The 20,957-nt window shown below is 44.6% G+C and overlaps 1 protein-coding gene across 3 annotated transcripts; it reads right to left on the reverse strand.

The window, feature by feature from the left end:
* Positions 1-1,749: 1,749 nt before the first annotated feature.
* On the reverse strand, positions 1,750-20,706 carry LOC129821880 (ras-related protein Rab-38-like). Of its 3 annotated transcripts, none has more exons than XM_055879600.1 (7): positions 20,551-20,706; positions 20,082-20,200; positions 19,489-19,588; positions 19,138-19,335; positions 17,692-19,026; positions 12,434-12,714; positions 1,750-1,989 (listed from the first exon to the last, which is right to left on the reverse strand). In XM_055879600.1, the coding sequence occupies exons 5-7, from the start codon at positions 17,888-17,890 to the stop codon at positions 1,837-1,839; spliced, it is 633 nt and encodes a 210-aa protein (XP_055735575.1). In that variant the 5' UTR covers positions 17,891-19,026; positions 19,138-19,335; positions 19,489-19,588; positions 20,082-20,200; positions 20,551-20,706; the 3' UTR covers positions 1,750-1,836. The 3 variants fall into 3 exon arrangements, with proteins under 3 accessions (XP_055735575.1, XP_055735573.1, XP_055735574.1); XM_055879598.1 differs by having other exon boundaries at positions 19,138-19,370; XM_055879599.1 differs by lacking the exon at positions 20,082-20,200 and having other exon boundaries at positions 19,138-19,370.
* Between the last annotated feature and the right edge of the window lie 251 nt (positions 20,707-20,957).

Below are 20,957 nucleotides of genomic sequence, written 5' to 3' on the forward strand. Positions count from 1 at the left end.
GCTGGAATGGAGTGGTATCAAACACATGAAAACCATTCCATTTATTTTGTTACAGCCATTACTAAGAGCCCGTCCTCCCCAATTAAGCTGCCACCAACCTCCTGTGACACACACACTATCTGCACTTTAGAGACTATTTTCACCTCAGTGACTATCTGCACCTTAGTCTCTGAGGTGGTGGTGGTGGAGAAGGAGTGTGTAGTGGTGGTGGTGTGTGTAGTGGTGGTGGTGTGTAGTGATGGTAGTGTGTGTAGTGATGGTGGTGGTGTGTAGTGGTGGTGGTGTGTGTAGTGATGATGGTGTGTAGTGATGGTGATGATGGTGTGTAGTGATGGTGATGATGGTGTGTAGTGATGGTGGTGTGTAGTGATGGTGGTGTGTAGTGATGGTGGTGGTGGTGTGTAGTGATGGTGGTGGTGGTGTGTAGTGATGGTGGTGGTGGTGTGTAGTGATGGTGGTGGTGTGTAGTGATGGTGGTGTGTAGTGATGGTGGTGGTGTGTAGTGATGGTGGTGGTGTGTAGTGATGGTGGTGGTGGTGTGTAGTGATGGTGGTGGTGGTGTGTAGTGATGGTGGTGGTGTGTAGTGATGGTGGTGTGTAGTGAGGGTGGTGGTGGTGGTGGTGTGTAGTGATGGTGGTGGTGGTGTGTAGTGATGGTGGTGTGTGTAGTGATGGTGGTGGTGTGTAGTGATGGTGGTGGTGGTGTGTAGTGATGGTGGTGGTGTGTAGTGATGGTGGTGTGTAGTGAGGGTGGTGGTGGTGGTGTGTAGTGATGGTGGTGTGTGTAGTGATGGTGTGTGTAGTGATGGTGGTGGTGTGTAGTGATGGTGGTGTGTAGTGAGGGTGGTGTGTAGTGATGGTGGTGTGTAGTGATGGTGGTGTGTAGTGATGGTGGTGGTGGTGTGTAGTGATGGTGGTGTGTAGTGAGGGTGGTGGTGGTGGTGGTGTGTAGTGATGGTGGTGGTGGTGTGTAGTGATGGTGGTGTGTAGTGATGGTGGTGTGTAGTGATGGTGGTGTGTAGTGATGGTGGTGGTGGTGTGTAGTGATGGTGGTGTGTAGTGAGGGTGGTGGTGGTGGTGGTGTGTAGTGATGGTGGTGGTGGTGTGTAGTGATGGTGGTGTGTAGTGATGGTGGTGTGTAGTGATGGTGGTGGTGTGTAGTGATGGTGGTGGTGTGTAGTGATGGTGGTGGTGTGTAGTGATGGTGGTGGTGTGTAGTGATGGTGGTGGTGGTGTGTAGTGATGGTGGTGGTGTGTAGTGATGGTGGTGGTGGTGTGTAGTGATGGTGGTGGTGTGTAGTGATGGTGGTGTGTGTAGTGATGGTGATGTGTAGTGATGGTGGTGTGTAGTGATGGTGGTGGTGTGTAGTGATGGTGGTGGTGTGTAGTGATGGTGGTGTGTAGTGGTGGTGGTGGTGGTGTGTAGTGATGGTGGTGTGTAGTGATGGTGGTGTGTAGTGATGGTGGTGGTGGTGTGTAGTGATGGTGGTGTGTAGTGATGGTGGTGTGTAGTGATGGTGATGATGGTGTGTAGTGATGGTGATGTGTAGTGATGGTGGTGTGTAGTGATGGTGGTGGTGTGTAGTGATGGTGGTGGTGGTGTGTAGTGATGGTGGTGTGTGTGGTGATGGTGGTGGTGTGTAGTGATGGTGGTGGTGTGTGTAGTGATGATGATGTGTAGTGATGGTGGTGTGTAGTGAGGGTGGTGTGTTTAGTGATGGTGGTGTGTGTAGTGATGGTGGTGTGTAGTGATGGTGGTGTGTAGTGATGGTGGTGTGTGTAGTGATGGTGGTGTGTGTAGTGATGGTGGTGTGTAGTGATGGTGATGGTGGTGTTCTATGATTTGAAACAGGAGGAGCAGGTCCCACCCCTGACAGAATTTAATTGCGGAGAGACGGTGTCAGGTTCTTCTGGTTGGAGGATATCATTCTCGTTGGCGATGATGTGCTTCACCAAACAGTTAGCTGCTTCATCTATATTCATATTCTCCTAGAGAAATAGAGAGAAGGAGAGAGAGAGAGAGAGAGAGAGAGAGAGAGAGAGAGAGAGAGAGAGAGAGAGAGAGAGAGAGAGAGAGAGAGAGAGAGAGAGAGAGAGAGAGAGAAGAGAGAGAGAGAGAGAGAGAGAGAGAGAGAGAGAGAGAGAAGAAGAGAGAGAGAGAAGAAGAGAGAGAGCAGAAGTGAGAGAGCGGAAGAGAGAGAGAGCGAGAGAGCGGAAGCGAGAGAGAGAGCGAGAGAGCAGAAGAGAGAGAGCGAGAGAGCGGAAGCGAGAGAGAGAGCGAGAGAGCGGAAGCGAGAGAGCAGAAGAGAGAGAGAGAGAGAGAGAGAGAGAGCGAGAGAGTGGAAGAGAGAGAGAGCGAGAGAGCGGAAGAGAGAGAGAGCGGACGGGAGAGAGAGCGGAATAGAGAGAGAGAGCGAGAGAGCGGAAGAGAGAGAGAGAGAGAGTGGGAGAGAGAGATAGCGAGAGACATAAGGGGAGAGGGGGGAAAATAATGTGATGAATTACTGTCCAAGACCACTGCATACAGTACATGTGAGTATGTTCGTTGTGTTTCTGTGTGGATATGAGTGTATGTTTGTGGCTGTGATGTGTGTTTGTGGCTGTGATGTGTGTTTGTGGCTGTGATGTGTGTTTGTGGCTGTGATGTGTGTTTGTGGCTGTGATGTGTGTTTGTGATGTGTGTTTGTAGCTGTGATGTGTGTTTGTGACTGTGATGTGTGTTTGTGATGTGTGTTTGTGGCTGTGATGTGTGTTTGTGGCTGTGATGTGTGTTTGTGATGTGTGTTTGTGGCTGTGATGTGTGTTTGTGGCTGTGATGTGTGTTTGTGATGTGTGTTTGTGGCTGTGATGTGTGTTTGTAGCTGTGATGTGTGTTTGTGGCTGTGATGTGTGTTTGTGGCTGTGATGTGTGTTTGTGATGTGTGTTTGTGGCTGTGATGTGTGTTTGTGGCTGTGATGTGTGTTTGTGATGTGTGTTTGTAGCTGTGATGTGTGTTTGTAGCTGTGATGTGTGTTTGTGATGTGTGTTTGTAGCTGTGATGTGTGTTTGTGGCTGTGATGAGTGTTTGTGACTGTGATGTGTGTTTGTGATATGTGTTTGTGGCTGTGATGTGTATGTTTGTAGCTGTGATGTGTGTTTGTGGCTGTGATGTGTGTTTGTGGCTGTGATGTGTGTTTGTAGCTGTGATGTGTGTTTGTGGCTGTGATGTGTGTTTGTGGCTGTGATGTATGTTTGTGGCTGTGATGTGTGTTTGTGGCTGTGATGTGTGTTTGTAGCTGTGATATGTGTTTGTGGATGTGTTGTGTGTTTGTGGCTGTGATGTGTGTTTGTGACTGTGATGTGTGTTTGTGATGTGTGTTTGTGGCTGTGATGTGTGTTTGTAGCTGTGATGTGTGTTTGTGGCTGTGATGTGTGTTTGTAGCTGTGATGTGTGTTTGTAGCTGTGATGTGTGTTTGTGGCTGTGATGTGTGTTTGTGGCTGTGATGTGTGTTTGTGGCTGTGATGTGTGTTTGTGGCTGTGATGTGTGTTTGTGGCTGTGATGTGTGTTTGTGGCTGTGATGTGTGTTTGTGGCTGTGATGTGTGTTTGTAGCTGTGATGTGTGTTTGTAGCTGTGATGTGTGTTTGTGGCTGTGATGTGTGTTTGTGGCTGTGATGTGTGTTTGTGGCTGTGATGTGTGTTTGTAGCTGTGATGTGTGTTTGTAGCTGTGATGTGTGTTTGTGGCTGTGATGTGTGTTTGTGGCTGTGATGTGTGTTTGTAGCTGTGATGTGTGTTTGTAGCTGTGATGTGTGTTTGTAGCTGTGATGTGTGTTTGTGGCTGTGATATGTGTTTGTGGCTGTGATGTGTGTTTGTGGCTGTGATGTGTGTTTGTGGCTGTGATGTGTGTTTGTAGCTGTGATGTGTGTTTGTGGCTGTGAGGTGTGTTTGTGGCTGTGATGTGTGTTTGTGGCTGTGATGTGTGTTTGTGGCTGTGATGTGTGTTTGTGGCTGTGATGTGTGTTTGTAGCTGTGATGTGTGTTTGTGGCTGTGAGGTGTGTTTGTGGCTGTGATGTGTGTTTGTGGCTGTGATGTGTGTTTGTGGCTGTGATGTGTGTTTGTAGCTGTGATGTGTGTTTGTGGCTGTGATGTGTGTTTGTGGCTGTGATGTGTGTTTGTGGCTGTGATGTGTGTTTGTAGCTGTGATATGTGTTTGTGGCTGTGTTGTGTGTTTGTGGCTGTGATGTGTGTTTGTAGCTGTGATGTGTGTTTGTGACTGTGATGTGTGTTTGTGACTGTGATGTGTGTTTGTGATGTGTGTTTGTGGCTGTGATGTGTGTTTGTGGCTGTGATGTGTGTTTGTGGCTGTGATGTGTGTTTGTGGCTGTGATGTGTGTTTGTGGCTGTGATGTGTGTTTGTAGCTGTGATGTGTGTTTGTAGCTGTGATGTGTGTTTGTGGCTGTGATGTGTGTTTGTGGCTGTGATGTGTATGTTTGTAGCTGTGATGTGTGTTTGTGGCTGTGATGTGTGTTTGTGGCTGTGATGTGTGTTTGTGGCTGTGATGTGTGTTTGTGGCTGTGATGTGTGTTTGTGGCTGTGATGTGTGTTTGTAGCTGTGATGTGTGTTTGTAGCTGTGATGTGTGTTTGTGGCTGTGATGTGTGTTTGTAGCTGTGATGTGTGTTTGTAGCTGTGATGTGTGTTTGTAGCTGTGATGTGTGTTTGTGGCTGTGATGTGTGTTTGTAGCTGTGATGTGTGTTTGTAGCTGTGATGTGTGTTTGTAGCTGTGATGTGTGTTTGTGGCTGTGATGTGTGTTTGTAGCTGTGATGTGTGTTTGTAGCTGTGATGTGTGTTTGTGGCTGTGATGTGTGTTTGTAGCTGTGATGTGTGTTTGTAGCTGTGATGTGTGTTTGTGGCTGTGATGTGTGTTTGTAGCTGTGATGTGTGTTTGTAGCTGTGATGTGTGTTTGTGGCTGTGATGTGTGTTTATGCCTGTGAGTGTATGTTTGTGGCTGTGATGTGTGTTTGTAGCTGTGATGTGTGTTTGTGGTTGTGATGTGTGTTTGTAGCTGTGATGTGTGTTTGTGGCTGTGATGTGTGTTTGTAGCTGTGATGTGTGTTTGTAGCTGTGATGTGTGTTTGTAGCTGTGATGTGTGTTTGTGGCTGTGATGTGTGTTTGTAGCTGTGATGTGTGTTTGTGGCTGTGAGTGTATGGCTCCTCAGTAGTGCCAATGTGATGTTTTGATGCTATGAACTAAAAGTTGAAGATCCAGGGCACTCACAGACACAGACACTCACTCACCCACATACACACTCACTCACCCACATACATACACACTCACTCACTCACCCACATACATACACACTCACTCACTCACCCACATACACACTCACTCACCCACATACATACACACTCACCCACATACACACTCACTCACCCACATACGTGCACACTCACTCACTCACTCACATACACACTCACTCACCCACATACATACACACTCACTCACCCACATACACACTCACTCACTCATCCACCCACATACATACACACTCACTCACTCACCCACATACACACTCACTCACCCACATACATACATACACACTCACTCACCCACATACACACTCACTCACTCACTCCAATACACACTCACTCACTCACCGACCCACATACACACTCACTCACGAGCTCATCTGTATCTCCTACCTATTGACACTAGAGGTCGACCGATTATGGTTTTTCAACACCGATACCGATTATTGGAGGACCAAAAAAAGCCGATACCGATTAATCGGCCGATTTTTATATATATTTGTAATAATAACAATTACAACAACACTGAATTAACACTTTTATTTTAACTTAATACAATACATAAATAAAATCTATTTAGTCTCAAATAAATAATGAAACATGTTCAATTTGGTTTAAATAATGCAAAAACAAAGTGTTGGAGAAGAAAGTAAAAGTGCAATATGTGCCATGTAAGAAAGCTAACGTTTAAGTTCCTTGCTCAGAACATGAGAACATATGAAAGCTGGTGGTTCCTTTTAACATGAGTCTTCAATATTCCCAGGTAAGAAGTTTTAGGTTGTAGTTATTATAGGACTATTTCTCTCTATACCATTTGTATTTCATATACCTTTGACTATTGGATGTTCTTATAGGCACTATAGTATTGCCAGCCTAATCTCGGGAGTTGATAGGCTTGAAGTCATAAACAGCGCTGTGCTTCAAGCATTGCAAAGAGCTGCTGGTAAACGCAGGAAAGTGCTGTTTGAATGAATGCTTACGAGCCTGCTGCTGCCTACCATCGCTCAGTCAGACTGCTATATCAAATATCAAATCATAGACTTAATATAATAAACACACAGAAATACGAGCCTTAGGTCATTAATATGGTCAAATCCGGAAACTATCATTTCGAAAACAAAACGTTTAATCTTTCAGAGAAATACGGAACCGTTCTGTATTTTATTAAACGGGTGGCATCCATAAGTCTAAATATTGCTGTTACATTGTGCAACCTTCAATGTTATGTCATGATTATGTAAAATTCTGGCAAATTAATTACTGTCTTTGTTAGGAAGAAATGGTCTTCACACAGTTCTCAACGAGCCAGGCGGCCCAAACTGCTGCATATACCCTGACTCTGATTGCACAGAACGCAAGAGAAGTGACAATTTCCCTAGCTAATATTGCCTGCTAACATAAATTTATTTTAACTAAATATGCAGGTTTAAAAATATATACTTGTGTATTGATTTTAAGAAATGCATGATGTTTATGGTTAGGTACATTGGTGCAAAGACTGTGCTTTTAATGTGATAAGTTTAATGCTAGCTAGCACCTTACCTTGGCTCCTTGCTGCACTCGCATAACATGTAGTCAGCCTGCCACGCAGTCTCCTCGTGGAGTGGAATGTTCTCGGCCATGATCGGTGTCCAAAAATGCCGATTACCGATTGTTATGAAAACTTGAAATCGGCCCTAATTAATCAGCCATTCCGTAGGGCGACCTCTAGTCTCAACTGTTTGATAATGAGACTAAAACATAAATCCGTATGTTTATATGGTGGTGTGGTTTCTGTAATGAAGCCTTCGGGGCTGAGGTGAACTATGGGTTCAAGTCAGTAGAGGACAGGGTCAGTGATCACAAATGAGATGAAGAACATTAAGACAGGGATAAGTCTGATTTCCAGTCTGATTTTAGAACATTTCAGGCCTCCAGCAGCTGCTTCGCCAGCGACACACACAAACACTCCCTCTCACACACACACACAGACACGCACCCTCGCCCACACACACACACACAGACACGCACCCTCGCCCACACACACACACAGACACGCACCCTCGCCCACACACACAGACACGCACCCTCGCCCACACACACCCTCGCCCACAAACACACAAACACACACACTTCTTCCGATCACGTGGTGAGCTGAGCAGCAGAATTAATTAGGTGAATATTGAATATTCATGAGGGCTCATCAGGATTTGACATAGTGAAGTCTGCAGCAGACTTCCTCTCTAATAACCTCTTAGATTACCACATACACATACACACAGAGAGAGAGAGACCTCTCTAATAACCTCTTAGATTACCACATACACACACACACACAGAGAGAGAGAGACCTCGCTAATAACCTCTTAGATTACCACATACACACACACACAGAGAGAGAGAGACCTCGCTAATAACCTCTTAGATTACCACATACACACACACACAGAGAGAGAGACCTCGCTAATAACCTCTTAGATTACCACATACACACACACACAGAGAGAGAGACCTCGCTAATAACCTCTTAGATTACCACATACACACACACACAGAGAGAGAGACCTCGCTAATAACCTCTTAGATTACCACATACACACACACACAGAGAGAGAGACCTCGCTAATAACCTCTTAGATTACCACATACACACAGAGAGAGAGAGACCTCTCTAATAACCTCTTAGATTACCACATACACACACACACAGAGAGAGAGACCTCGCTAATAACCTCTTAGATTACCACATACACACAGAGAGAGAGAGACCTCTCTAATAACCTCTTAGATTACCACACACACACAGACAGAGAGAGAGAACTCTTTAATAATCTTTCACATTACCTATTATCAGAATTAAGCTTGTTCGTAGACTCCTGTAATAGGCTTGTATCACCACAAACAATACAGAAATACAAAAATAAACACACACTTCAATTCAGAATGGGTTCATGTAACATAGGGGGGGGCTTTATCTAATAGCAGGCACATGACACACACACACAAAGCTCTTTCTGAGAAAATAAGTAATTTGCATCATCTAGAGTTTCCACTAAGATGTAGTAATGTAACCTTCGGGGACATGGACTTGAGAACTCATCAACTACTGAAAGGCTCAAGGACTTGTCTAACTGTTCTCTATAACACGCTCGATATAACTCTCTACGTCACTAACACTCTCTATATCACTCTCTACGTCACTATCACGTCTATATCACTCTCTATATATCACTATCACGTCTATATATCCCTCTCTATATCACTCTCTATATCACTCTCTACATCAGTAACACGTCTATATATCCCTCTCTATATCACTCTATATCACGTCTATATCACTCTCTATATCACTATCACGTCTATATCACTATCACGTATATATATCACTCTCTATATCACTCTATATCACTATCACGTCTATATCACTATCACGTCTATATATCCCTCTCTATATCACGCTCTACATCAGTAACACGTCTATATATCCCTCTCTATATCACGTCTATATCACTCTCTATGTCACTATCACGTCTATATCACTCTCTATATCACTATCACGTCTATATATCCCTCTCTATATCACTCTCTATATCACTCTCTATATCAGTAACACGTCTATATATCCCTCTCTATATCACTCTCTACATCAGTAACACGTCTATATATCCCTCTCTACATTACGCTCTATATCACGCTCTATATAACTCTATTTCACTCTCTACGTCACTATCACTCTCTATATCACTCTCTACGTCACTAACACTCTCTATATCACTCTCTACATCAGTATCACGTCTATATATCCCTCTCTATATAACTCTCTATATCACTCTCTACATCAGTAACACGTCTATATATCCCTCTCTATATCACTCTCTATATCACTCTCTATATCAGTAACACGTCTATATATCCCTCTCTATATCACTCTCTACATCAGTAACACGTCTATATATCCCTCTCTACATTACGCTCTATATCACGCTCTATATAACTCTATTTCACTCTCTACGTCACTATCACTCTCTATATCACTCTCTACGTCACTAACACTCTCTATATCACTCTCTACATCAGTATCACGTCTATATATCCCTCTCTATATCACTCTCTATATCACTCTCTACATCAGTAACACGTCTATATATTCCTCTCTACATTACGCTCTATATAACTCTCTATATCACTCTCTACACACTCTCTACACAACTCTCTACACAACTCTCTACACAACTCTCTACACCACTCTCTACATCACTCTCTAAACAACTCTCTACATCACTCTGTCCTCTACACAACTCTCTAACCAACTCTCTACATCACTGTCTAAACAACTCTCTACATCACTCTACACAACTCTCTACATCACTCTGTCCTCTACACAACTCTCTACACAACTCTCTACATCACTGTCTAAACAACTCTCTACAACTCTCTACATCACTCTTTGTCCTCTAAATAACTATACACAACTCTCTACATCACTCTCTAAACAACTCTCTACATCACTCTCTAAACAACTCTCTACATCACTCTCTACACCACTCTCTAAACAACTCTCTACATCACTATTTGTCCTCTACACAACTCTCTACACAACTTTCTACACAACTCCCTACATCACTCTCTACATCACTGTCTAAACAACTCTCTACATCACTCTACACAACTCTCTACATCACTCTGTCCTCTACACAACTCTCTACACAACTCTCTACATCACTCTCTACACAACTCTCTACACAACTCTCTACATCACTCTCTACATCACTCTTTGTCCTCTACATAACTCTACACAACTGTCTACATCACTCTCTACATCACTGTCTAAACAACTCTCTACATCACTCTACACAACTCTCTACACAACTCTCTACATCACTCTCTAAACAACTCTCTGCATCACTGTCTAAACAACTCTCTACACAACTCTCTACATCACTCTCTACACAACTCTCTACACAACTCTCTACATCACTCTCTACATCACTCTCTACATCACTCTTTGTCCTCTACATAACTCTACACAACTGTCTACATCACTCTCTACATCACTGTCTAAACAACTCTCTACATCACTCTACACAACTCTCTACACAACTCTCTACATCACTCTCTAAACAACTCTCTGCATCACTGTCTAAACAACTCTCTACATCTCTCTCTACATCACTCTCTACATCACTCTCTACACAACTCTCTACACAACTCTCTACATCACTCTCTGCACAACTCTCTACACAACTCTCTACATCACTCTCTAAACAACTCTCTACACAACTCTCTACATCACTCTCTACACCACTCTCTACATCACTCTCTAAACAACTCTCTACATCACTCTTTGTCCTCTACACAACTCTCTAACCAACTCTCTACATCACTGTCTAAACAACTCTCTACATCACTCTACACAACTCTCTACATCACTCTGTCCTCTACACAACTCTCTACATCACTCTTTGTCCTCTACATAACTCTACACAACTCTCTACATCACTCTACATCACTCTCTAAACAACTCTAAACAACTCTCTACATCACTCTCTAAACAACTCTCTACATCACTCCCTAAACAACTCTCTACATCACTCCCTAAACAACTCTCTACATCACTCCCTAAACAACTCTCTACATCACTCCCTAAACAACTCTCTACATCACTCTCTAAACAACTCTCTACATCACTCTCTAAACAACTCTCTACATCACTCTCTAAACAACTCTCTACATCACTCCCTAAACAACTCTCTACATCACTCTCTACACCACTCTCTACATCACTCTCTAAACACCTCTCTACATCACTCTCTAAACAACTCTCTACATCACTCTCTAAACAACTCTCTACATCACTCTCTAAACAACTCTCTACATCACTCTCTAAACAACTCTCTACATCACTCCCTAAACAACTCTCTACATCACTCCCCAAACAACTCTCTACATCACTCCCCAAACAACTCTCTACATCACTCCCTAAACAACTCTCTACATCACTCCCTAAACAACTCTCTTCATCACTCTCTACACCACTCTCTATACTCTCTACACCATTCTCTACATCACTCTCTACATCACTCTTGTTTTTGAGTGAAGAGACTGAAGAGTACATTCCATTCCAAGGAGTTGTCCCCTTACTAATGGCCTCTCCCTCTCCCATTCATCAATCTGACTGGATAGGTGAACGTATATGTTGAACTAAAGTCTGAACAGCTACAACTTTTCAGCGTGAAAGGCAGCTCATAAATCTGGTAAACCACGGTAACGACCTTTCACCTTCTTCTGACTCTCAGAATGTTGAGCTCCACTGGCACACGGGTTGTCAGGATAGGAGAGTTTTGTGTGTGTCTGAGTGTGTGTGTGTCTGAGTGTGTGTGTGTCTGAGTGTGTGTGTGTCTGAGTGTGTGTGTGTGTCTGAGTGTGTGTGTGTGTGTGTGTCTGAGTGTGTGTGTATGTCTGAGTGTGTGTGTATATCTGAGTGAGTGTGTATGTCTGAGTGAGTGTGTCTGAGCGAGTGTGTCTGAGTGAGTGTGTATGTCTGAGTGAGTGTGTATGTCTGAGCGAGTGTGTCTGAGTGAGTGTGTCTGAGCGAGTGTGTGTGTGTCTGAGCGAGTGTGTGTGTCTGAGCGAGTGTGTGTGTGTGTCTGAGCGAGTGTGTCTGTCTGTGTTTTGACTTTGATCTAAAAGACTGTGCTCACTTTTCGTTCATCTGTGAAATTCCGCAGCTGTAGAAGGTGAGTGTGTGTCAGTGTGTGTGTGTGTGTGTGTGTCAGCGTGTGTGTGTGTGTCAGTGTGTGTGTGTGTCAATGTGTGTGTGTGTGTGTGTGTCAGTGTGTGTGTGTGTGTGTGTGTGTCAGTGTGTGTGTGTGTGTGTGTCAGTGTGTGTGTGTGTGTGTCAGTGTGTGTGTGTGTGTGTCAGTGTGTGTGTGTGTGTCAGTGTGTGTGTGTATGTGTGTCAGTGTGTCAGTGTGTGTGTGTGTGTGTGTGTGTCAGTGTGTGTGTGTGTGTGTGTGATAAGACGTTTTCATGAAACTGCTTCTTTGTGTGTGATTGCGTGTGTGTGATTGCGTGTGTGTGATTGCGTGTGTGTGATTGCGTGTGTGTGATTGCGTGTGTGTGATTGTGTGTGTGTGTGCAGATGCATGTTCTCACCTTGGCAGAGGTCTCGTACCATCCCACAAAGCCATTCTCCTGACAGAACTTCTCCATCTGGATCCCGTTGTTGGTCAGCACGTCCCGCCCCTGGTCGCACTTATTAGCCAATAGCACAGCGGCCACATTTTTCCCATTGGCCAGTGTGAGTTTAGAGTCCAGGTCCTCCTTCCACTTGGTGACGGCCTCGAAGGAGGAAGGCCGCGTCATGTCAAACACGATGAACGCCCCCATGGCTTCACGGTAGTAGACCCTCGTCATGTTACCAAAGCGCTCCTGACCTGACACACACACACAGTGTTGTTGATTAGTACTGACAGTAGTAGACCCTCGTCATGTTCCCAAAGCCCTCCTGACCTGACACACACACACAGTGTTGTTGATTAGTACTGACAGTAGTAGTAGCCCCTCGTCATTTTACCAAAGCCCTCCTGACCTGACACACACACACAGTGTTGTTGATTAGTACTGACAGTAGTAGACCCTCGTCATGTTCCCAAAGCGCTCCTGACCTGACACACACACACAGTGTTGTTGATTAGTACTGACAGTAGTAGACCCTCGTCATGTTCCCAAAGCCCTCCTGACCTGACACACACACACACACACAGTGTTGTTGATTAGTACTGACAGTAGTAGTAGCCCCTCGTCATGTTCCCAAAGCCCTCCTGACCTGACACACACACACACAGTGTTGTTGATTAGTACTGACAGTAGTAGACCCTCGTCATGTTCCCAAAGCCCTCCTGACCTGACACACACACACAGTGTTGTTGATTAGTACTGACAGTAGTAGACCCTCGTCATGTTCCCAAAGCCCTCCTGACCTGACACACACACACACACACACAGTGTTGATGGTTAGTAGTGACAGTAGTAGTAGACCCTCGTCATGTTACCAAAGCCCTCCTGACCTGACACACACACAGTGTTGTTGATTAGTACTGACAGTAGTAGACCCTCGTCATGTTCCCAAAGCCCTCCTGACCTGACACACAGTGTTGTTGATTAGTACTGACAGTAGTAGACCCTCGTCATGTTCCCAAAGCCCTCCTGACCTGACACACACACAGTGTTGTTGATTAGTACTGACAGTAGTAGACCCTCGTCATGTTCCCAAAGCCCTCCTGACCTGACACACACACACACAGTGTTGTTGATTAGTACTGACAGTAGTAGACCCTCGTCATGTTCCCAAAGCCCTCCTGACCTGACACACAGTGTTGTTGATTAGTACTGACAGTAGTAGTAGACGCTACACCATGGCCTTGTGATAGAACATGTGTGTCTTGTTGCCATACCACCCCTGACTCTAATAACATATCACAAGCCCTGGTAACACCACTGAGATGAAAGTGACCTATTGCCTCAGGGCAAAGAGTCCCCTACACAGTCCTGGTCACAGTCCTGGTCACAGTCCTGGTCAAAGTCCTGGTCACAGTCCTAAACCATTCCCGGTAAAATACAACAAGGTGGACCAACAGTGTACATCTCACGCCACACACAGATCAAATCAAATGTTATTTGTCACCTGCACCGAATACAACAGGTGAAATGCTTACTTACAAGCCCTTAACCAACAATGCAGTTTAAAGAAAAATACCAACAAAAAAATAAGAACGCCATCTTGGATATATACAGGGTCTACTGGTACAGAGTCAATGTGGAGGCTATATACAGGGGGTACTGGTAGAGAGTCAATGTGGAGGCTATATACAGGGGGTACGGGTACAGAGTCAATGTGGAGGCTATATACAGGGGGTACGGGTACAGAGTCAATGTGGAGGCTATATACAGGGGGTACCGGTACAGAGTCAATGTGGAGGCTATATACAGGGTGTTACGGTACAGAGTCAATGTGGAGGCTATATACAGGGGGTCCCGGTACAGAGTCAATGTGGAGGCTATATACAGGGTGTTACGGTACAGAGTCAATGTGGAGGCTATATACAGGGGGTACCGGTACAGAGTCAATGTGGAGGCTATATACAGGGGGTACCGATACAGAGTCAATGTGGAGGCTATATACAGGGGGTACCGGTACAGAGTCAATGTGGAGGCTATATACAGGGGGTACCGGTACAGAGTCAATGTGGAGGCTATATACAGGGGGTACCGGTACAGAGTCAATGTGGAGGCTATATACAGGGTCTACCGGTACAGAGTCAATATGCGGGGCACCTGTAGTAATGGTTTTTCCAAAGACAGCACAACTCACATGACAGACAAAGGAGTCTGATGAGGAATTTCACACAGACAACTATTATTATAGATATAGAGGGAGAGGGGAGGGAGAGAAAGGGGGAGTGTGGGAGAGAGGTCATCGTGTGTGTAAATTCCTCTGCTAACAGCAGTGTAATAAGTACACGTGGAATGTTTTACTGTGACTCCCTCTCCCATCACTGACTTCTATAGTCATTATCAAAGCTGTTTACCAGTGTGTTCAGACATTATCACTGATTTCTATAGTCATTATCAAAGCTGTTTACCAGTGTGTTCAGACATTATCACTGATTTCTATAGTCATTATCAAAGCTGTTTACCAGTGTGTTCAGACATTATCACTGATTTCTATAGTCATTATCAAAGCTGTTTACCAGTGTGTTCAGACATTATGACTGACTTCTATAGTCATTATCAAAGCTGTTTACCAGTGTGTTCAGACATTATCACTGATTTCTATAGTCATTATCAAAGCTGTTTACCAGTGTGTTCAGACGTTATCACTGACTTCTATAGTCATTATCAAAGCTGTTTACCAGTGTGTTCAGACATTATCACTGACTTCTATAGTCATTATCAAAGCTGTTTACCAGTGTATTCAGACATTATCACTGACTTCTATAGTCATTATCAAAGCTGTTTACCAGTGTGTTCAGACGTTATCACTGACTTCTGTAGTCATTATCAAAGCTGTTTACCAGTGTGTTCAGATGTTATCACTGACTTCTATAGTCATTATCAAAGCTGTTTACCAGTGTGTTCAGACATTATGACTGACTTCTATAGTCATTATCAAAGCTGTTTACCAGTGTGTTCAGACATTATCACTGACTTCTTTTGTCATTATCAGAGCTGTTTACCAGTGTGTTCAGACATTATCACTGACTTATATAGTCATTATCAAAGCTGTTTACCAGTGTGTTCAGACATTATCACTGACTTCTATAGTCATTATCAAAGCTATTTACCAGTGTGTTCAGATGTTATCATTGACTTCTATAGTCATTATCAAAGCTGTTTACCAGTGTGTTCAGACATTATCACTGACTTCTATAGTCATTATCAAAGCTGTTTACCAGTTTGTTCACGGCCATAGTCTTTGATAGGGCCCAATCCCAAATGCCCCCCCTAGATCCAGTGGTGTAAAGTACTTTATAAAAAAATAATTTAAAGCACTACTTAAAGGAAAATTCCACCCAAAAACTATATTACGGTATTTGTTTCATTAGTCCATTGTTGATATAGTCCCAAAATGTTTTGCTTGTCAGCAATCAAGTTAAGATATGTTTGCATGTTACGTCTTGAAATGTGAATGCTGACATTCAAAATGTAGTTTGTTGAGGTGCATTACTGTACTATTTATGTTTTTGACAACTTTTGCTTTCGTACATTCCTAAAGAAAAGAATCTACTTTTTACTCCATACATGTTCCCTGACATGCAAGAGTACTCGTTACATTGTGAATCCTGAGAAGGACAGGAAAATTGTCCAATTCACACTTATCAACAGAACATCCCTGGTCATCTACTGCCTCTGATCTGGCGGACTCACTAAACAGAGAACACCCCTGGTCATCCCTACCGCTTCTGATCTGGCGGACTCACTAAACAGAACATCCCTACCGCTTCTGATCTGGCGGACTCACTAAACACAAATGATTCGTTTGTCAATTATTTGTGTTTGGAGTGTGCCTCTGGCTATCCGCATTTAAATATATATACCGTTGGTTTGCTTAATATAAGGTATTTAAAATGACTACTTATATATTTTTTAAAGTATGTTTAAAAAAACAAATACTCTCTCAAGTAGTATTTTACTGGGTTACTTTCACTTGAGTCATTTTCTATTAAAGTATCTTAACTATTACTCAAGACAAATGGGTAATTTTTCCACCACTGTCTAGAGCCTACGCCCTATGCATGATTGATTGGATTTGTAAAAGCAATATGCTGAATCTTCCACCTGTCAAATACTCTCAGCTCTCCACAAGTGCATAGGGTCTAGACTACAGGTACATCTGGGATGGGGCCTAGGTGTGACATTCTACCAGGGCATGATTAATGGAGCACGGCTAGTTCAGGACAGGCAGAAACTCCAGTCTGAATTAACATCAGCTGACTACCAACTGACAGTATCAGCTGAGCAACCATCCACACTCCTATTTTCAATTTAAGTTGACCACTTCAACATGAGTTCTCCTGGCTCAACTTTGTTGGTGCACAGAATGCTGCTAGATCTGTTTCATTCCAAAGCGTTGAATGGTTCTGATCATGTAAGCAGGGTAAACAGAACCCCTGTACCATAAAGGTTGAGACCTCTTAGCAGAGGCCACACTTAAGACTGGGACGTTGCATTAATGTCTCATTAAGGAATACAACCATTTAAATGAAGGATATGAGAAAACAGTACACAATATCCCTCTAAATGTACCTAAACGAAGCAACGCATTCAGCTATTCTGAATACAATATGCTGCACCGCAGAAGGTGGAGACGGCATTCCCGAGCCCAGAAGAATCCTGTCGGTTCTTATTCACAATAAGCCCATTCTGAGCTCCAAATCTCCCTCACGAGTGCTAGACACATGACTGTACATGCGGGCGTGCGCCCCGGCTGTATAGGCCAGAGCGCATGGGACTGGTGATAGAGAGCGCGCGCAGCAGCCCAGGGTGAGTCAGAAGAATTTCTCTAATAACCGACACTCACTTGAGGTTCGATGAACACCGTATGTGTATAGGCCTTAACTGTCCACGCTTCCCAACATTTGCACACGTACAGAATCGTTGGCCTATGAAACATTGATAATACGTATGTCTGATACTGTACGTGGCCGTCAGTATACAAGTCCAATCATTTTGATAGTCTAATGATCACTCCAAAGAAACTAGTATGTAGTGAACGGAACCGCCGACCTGACACCACTACAGTTCCCTCCCTGCTTCTTACGCTGGAACGTCAAGTGGCCAAATAGCATAACTTCAAAACGGGCCTGCCTGTGTTCCCATTTGATTACTGTCACGCGTAATGAATCGCCTACCTGCTATGTCCCATAACTGTAGCCGAACAGTCTCTTGCTCCCAGTTAAGGACCTTCAGGGCGAAGTCCACTCCTATCGTGGCCCGGTAGTTGGGGCTGAAGTTCTGGTGAACATAGCGCTTGATGATGCTAGTCTTCCCCACCCCCAGGTCCCCTATTACCAGGATCTTATAGAGGTGCTCCTTGTAGTTGTTCTGCATGGCGACCGCGGAGCGCTACGGTAGAGCATTAATACACAGTGAGGGGAGAAGAGGCGCGAGAATGAGGAGCGGTGCGCTCTAACGATCCGGAAGGAACGCCCAGAGAAGTGGGGAAGAAAAGTGAACATCGGGACCTTGTGACTCGCCAGGCTCAGCCCGAGGTCAGACGTGAGCGCGTGGGGCTGGGCTACCCCATCTGAAGACTGAAGTCTCGCCTCGAGTTTGTTCCTCTCCAAATATCCGAGTTAGTTGTGCAACTCCAGAAAAAGGATGTGCAAGACCTGCAGTGTTCTAGCCATAGAGTTCTGTGCATACAGCGAAACCTATTTATATTTGTCAGAAAAAGGGTACACACCACTAATAATTGTAAAAATCAACTTTATTATTTTTATTTCAAAACAGAAAACCTGTGCAAATCTTTGCATCATGTGAACTTATTGGAAAACTACAGCACATGTCTAATGAAACACAACCACTTCTGAAAGGAGAGAAACATCAAGGCACTGACATTGTGTACCTTTCTACACTGATGAGACAGCAATCCCCCTGAGATAAATAACTGAGGTCCTCTGACCTATCAAAAACCGAACTACAAAACTCTAACTACAAATTCCAGTTACATTGTGAATTAAATCAAGTTCCTTTTAGGCATCATTACCAAGAATGCATCTTTGGTTGGCAAGGAGCCAAGTCGAGCAAGCAAGTTGAAAAGCTTCAGTTACTGATTATTTATATCAATGTTCCAGCCATTTGATTGAGCTTCTATCAGCTACACAAAAACGAAATTTCAAAACAAAAACCATTTCAGACTTGGGGCCAAAGTATCAGGCTAGCCTCCATTTGGGAAAACAAAAATTTGACAACCTCCTCTAAAGTTTGGGGATGGGCTTGGCTGCCACGGCGATGCTCTCGAGGGCACACTCGTCAGATCCCTGTCGGATCCTGAAGAAGCCCCCCTCGCCCCACCTTGTCCCCCAGCTGTTCTTCACCACCCAGAACTTCTGACCAGTCATGTGACAGTGGCCATAGCCCACCAGCAGCACCGCGTGGTTGGTCAGCTCAAACGGGTTGTAGGAGTCATGGAGGCCCGTGTGATGGTAGATACCCTCCTTATAGTGCATGAAGTCAGGATACACCTGGAGGAAAACAGTGTGAGGAACACACCTGGCAATATTGACTTGACAAACATACTAGCCATTACTCAGAGCTAGCAAATACACAAACTAGCCAACGTGTGTGTGTCTCACCTCGAAGGCCACCCCTATGGGGCCATGCTTGACCAGTTCCAGCATCATGGCAGACTCACTGCAACCTCCGTAGAACCCTCCCACGTAGCTGTAGTCCGAGGCGTAGTGGCGGAGACAGCCATTGGGAACGTCACAAGGGGAATCCTTCCCAACGTACGGCTAACACGACTCGTCCACGACCCCAAAGTCCTGGACGTACTTTCCAATAAGGTAGGGGAAACCACCGTCACAACCTGAGAGGGAGAGCAGTGAGGGTTAGAGGAGAAATACTCACATCATTAAAACACAATTATGCAGCATGTATGTGTGCAGGTGTTACCTTGTGAGTACTGGGAGCAGGAGACAACTTACTGTGGACTGAAGATGGGCGTCTCAGTGTTGTTTGTTTAAATCCTGACACGAGCTTCCAACATTCCCATCGAGGAAAAAGAATAGCAGCTACCACACGAAGCTGGAGCCGACAGAGTAGAAGTCAAACCCTGCACTGTCACAACCAATCTAACACTTCTCTGCTATAATCACCACTGTAAAAACCAGACCCCCAGTCAAGCAGTCAGTGAATCATAGTCAACCTATTTTAGCCCCAGGCAGCAACCACACACACAGCAGTAGGCCTCTGTTAACCTTTCAACAGCGCTCCTAAATCCCAGCCCTGTAGTGCCCCCCCGCCCCTCCCCTCAGCCAGCCATCCACTCACTATGCTTGATCTGTAGACATACGAGCATACTGTCTGCGGGGTTGAGACAGGAACATTATAATCCAGAGGGACTATGTGGCCTTTGATTTAGCAGTCCACATTGTTTAACCAGAAAGAAAAAAACTGGTGACAATGGTACTGCATGATCTGTAGAGCAGCAGATCGGCTGAACATGATACAGGGGTTGGGAGAGGAGACACTGCCGAGAGGCATGATAGAAGAGTAGGTATTTGACCCGGTGTGTTACCCTGGTTGCGGACAGGACTGAGGTAGTTGACAACGTTGACGTCTCTCCAGTCCCAGCGCTCAGGGAGGACGGACGCCATCTTGACTAGCATTGCTGTTACAGAGGCAGGGCCAACACGTCTGGGGAGGAGTATAGAGACCAGGGCCACCATAGATTTACTTTTTACAATTACTCCAAAATTAGTTTATTGGACACCTTTAGCTAGTACCTCTGTTGTAAAGTCCTGTTTCATACCGACCGGTCACAACTGATGTGATCTTATTCCCTACCTTCCTGAAGTGTGCACTAGTCTTACACCCCCTATCCTAAGACTCAGTCATGACTATTCTTTCAGAAGTCAAATCTCACATCTGAATGGCTCATTTACCCCTGCTTCTTCCTTGGAGCTGTAGTCTGAAGTTCCCCAAAATGACTCATAACTATTGAATTCATGTGTCAACATATCAGTTTCACAAGTGAGTGACTGTACCTGGGGATGTATGAGGCTGGTCCCCCAGCCCTGTGCTTTAGCTGCTGCAGAGTGTAGGTCTCATGTTCACTGTAGGCTGTGGCTTTCCGGGAGCTCAGGGCTGCATTGATGGAGTTAATGAAGTCCAGGTTGTGTTTGTAGGACCTCTGGAGCAGCCTGGGGGAGAAGAGAGCAGGGGGATGGGGGGGGGAAGAGAGCAGGGGGGGGGGGGGGTAAACATCTACACAGCTTGAGGAAATGGACAAATGCAGGACCACTAGAGCAGCCCGAGGGAGAGAACTGCATTTCTCAGACTAGAACACCAACTCACACTTAAGTGAGACAAACATGAGCATTGCCACAGCCAATGTAAATAGAAAGCATAAAGTCCAAGCAGATCGCTTGCTTTTCAAAATGAGCAACAGTAA

This window comes from Salvelinus fontinalis, chromosome 24 (genome assembly GCF_029448725.1).
Source record: "Salvelinus fontinalis isolate EN_2023a chromosome 24, ASM2944872v1, whole genome shotgun sequence".
Classification (NCBI taxonomy): domain Eukaryota; kingdom Metazoa; phylum Chordata; class Actinopteri; order Salmoniformes; family Salmonidae; genus Salvelinus; species Salvelinus fontinalis.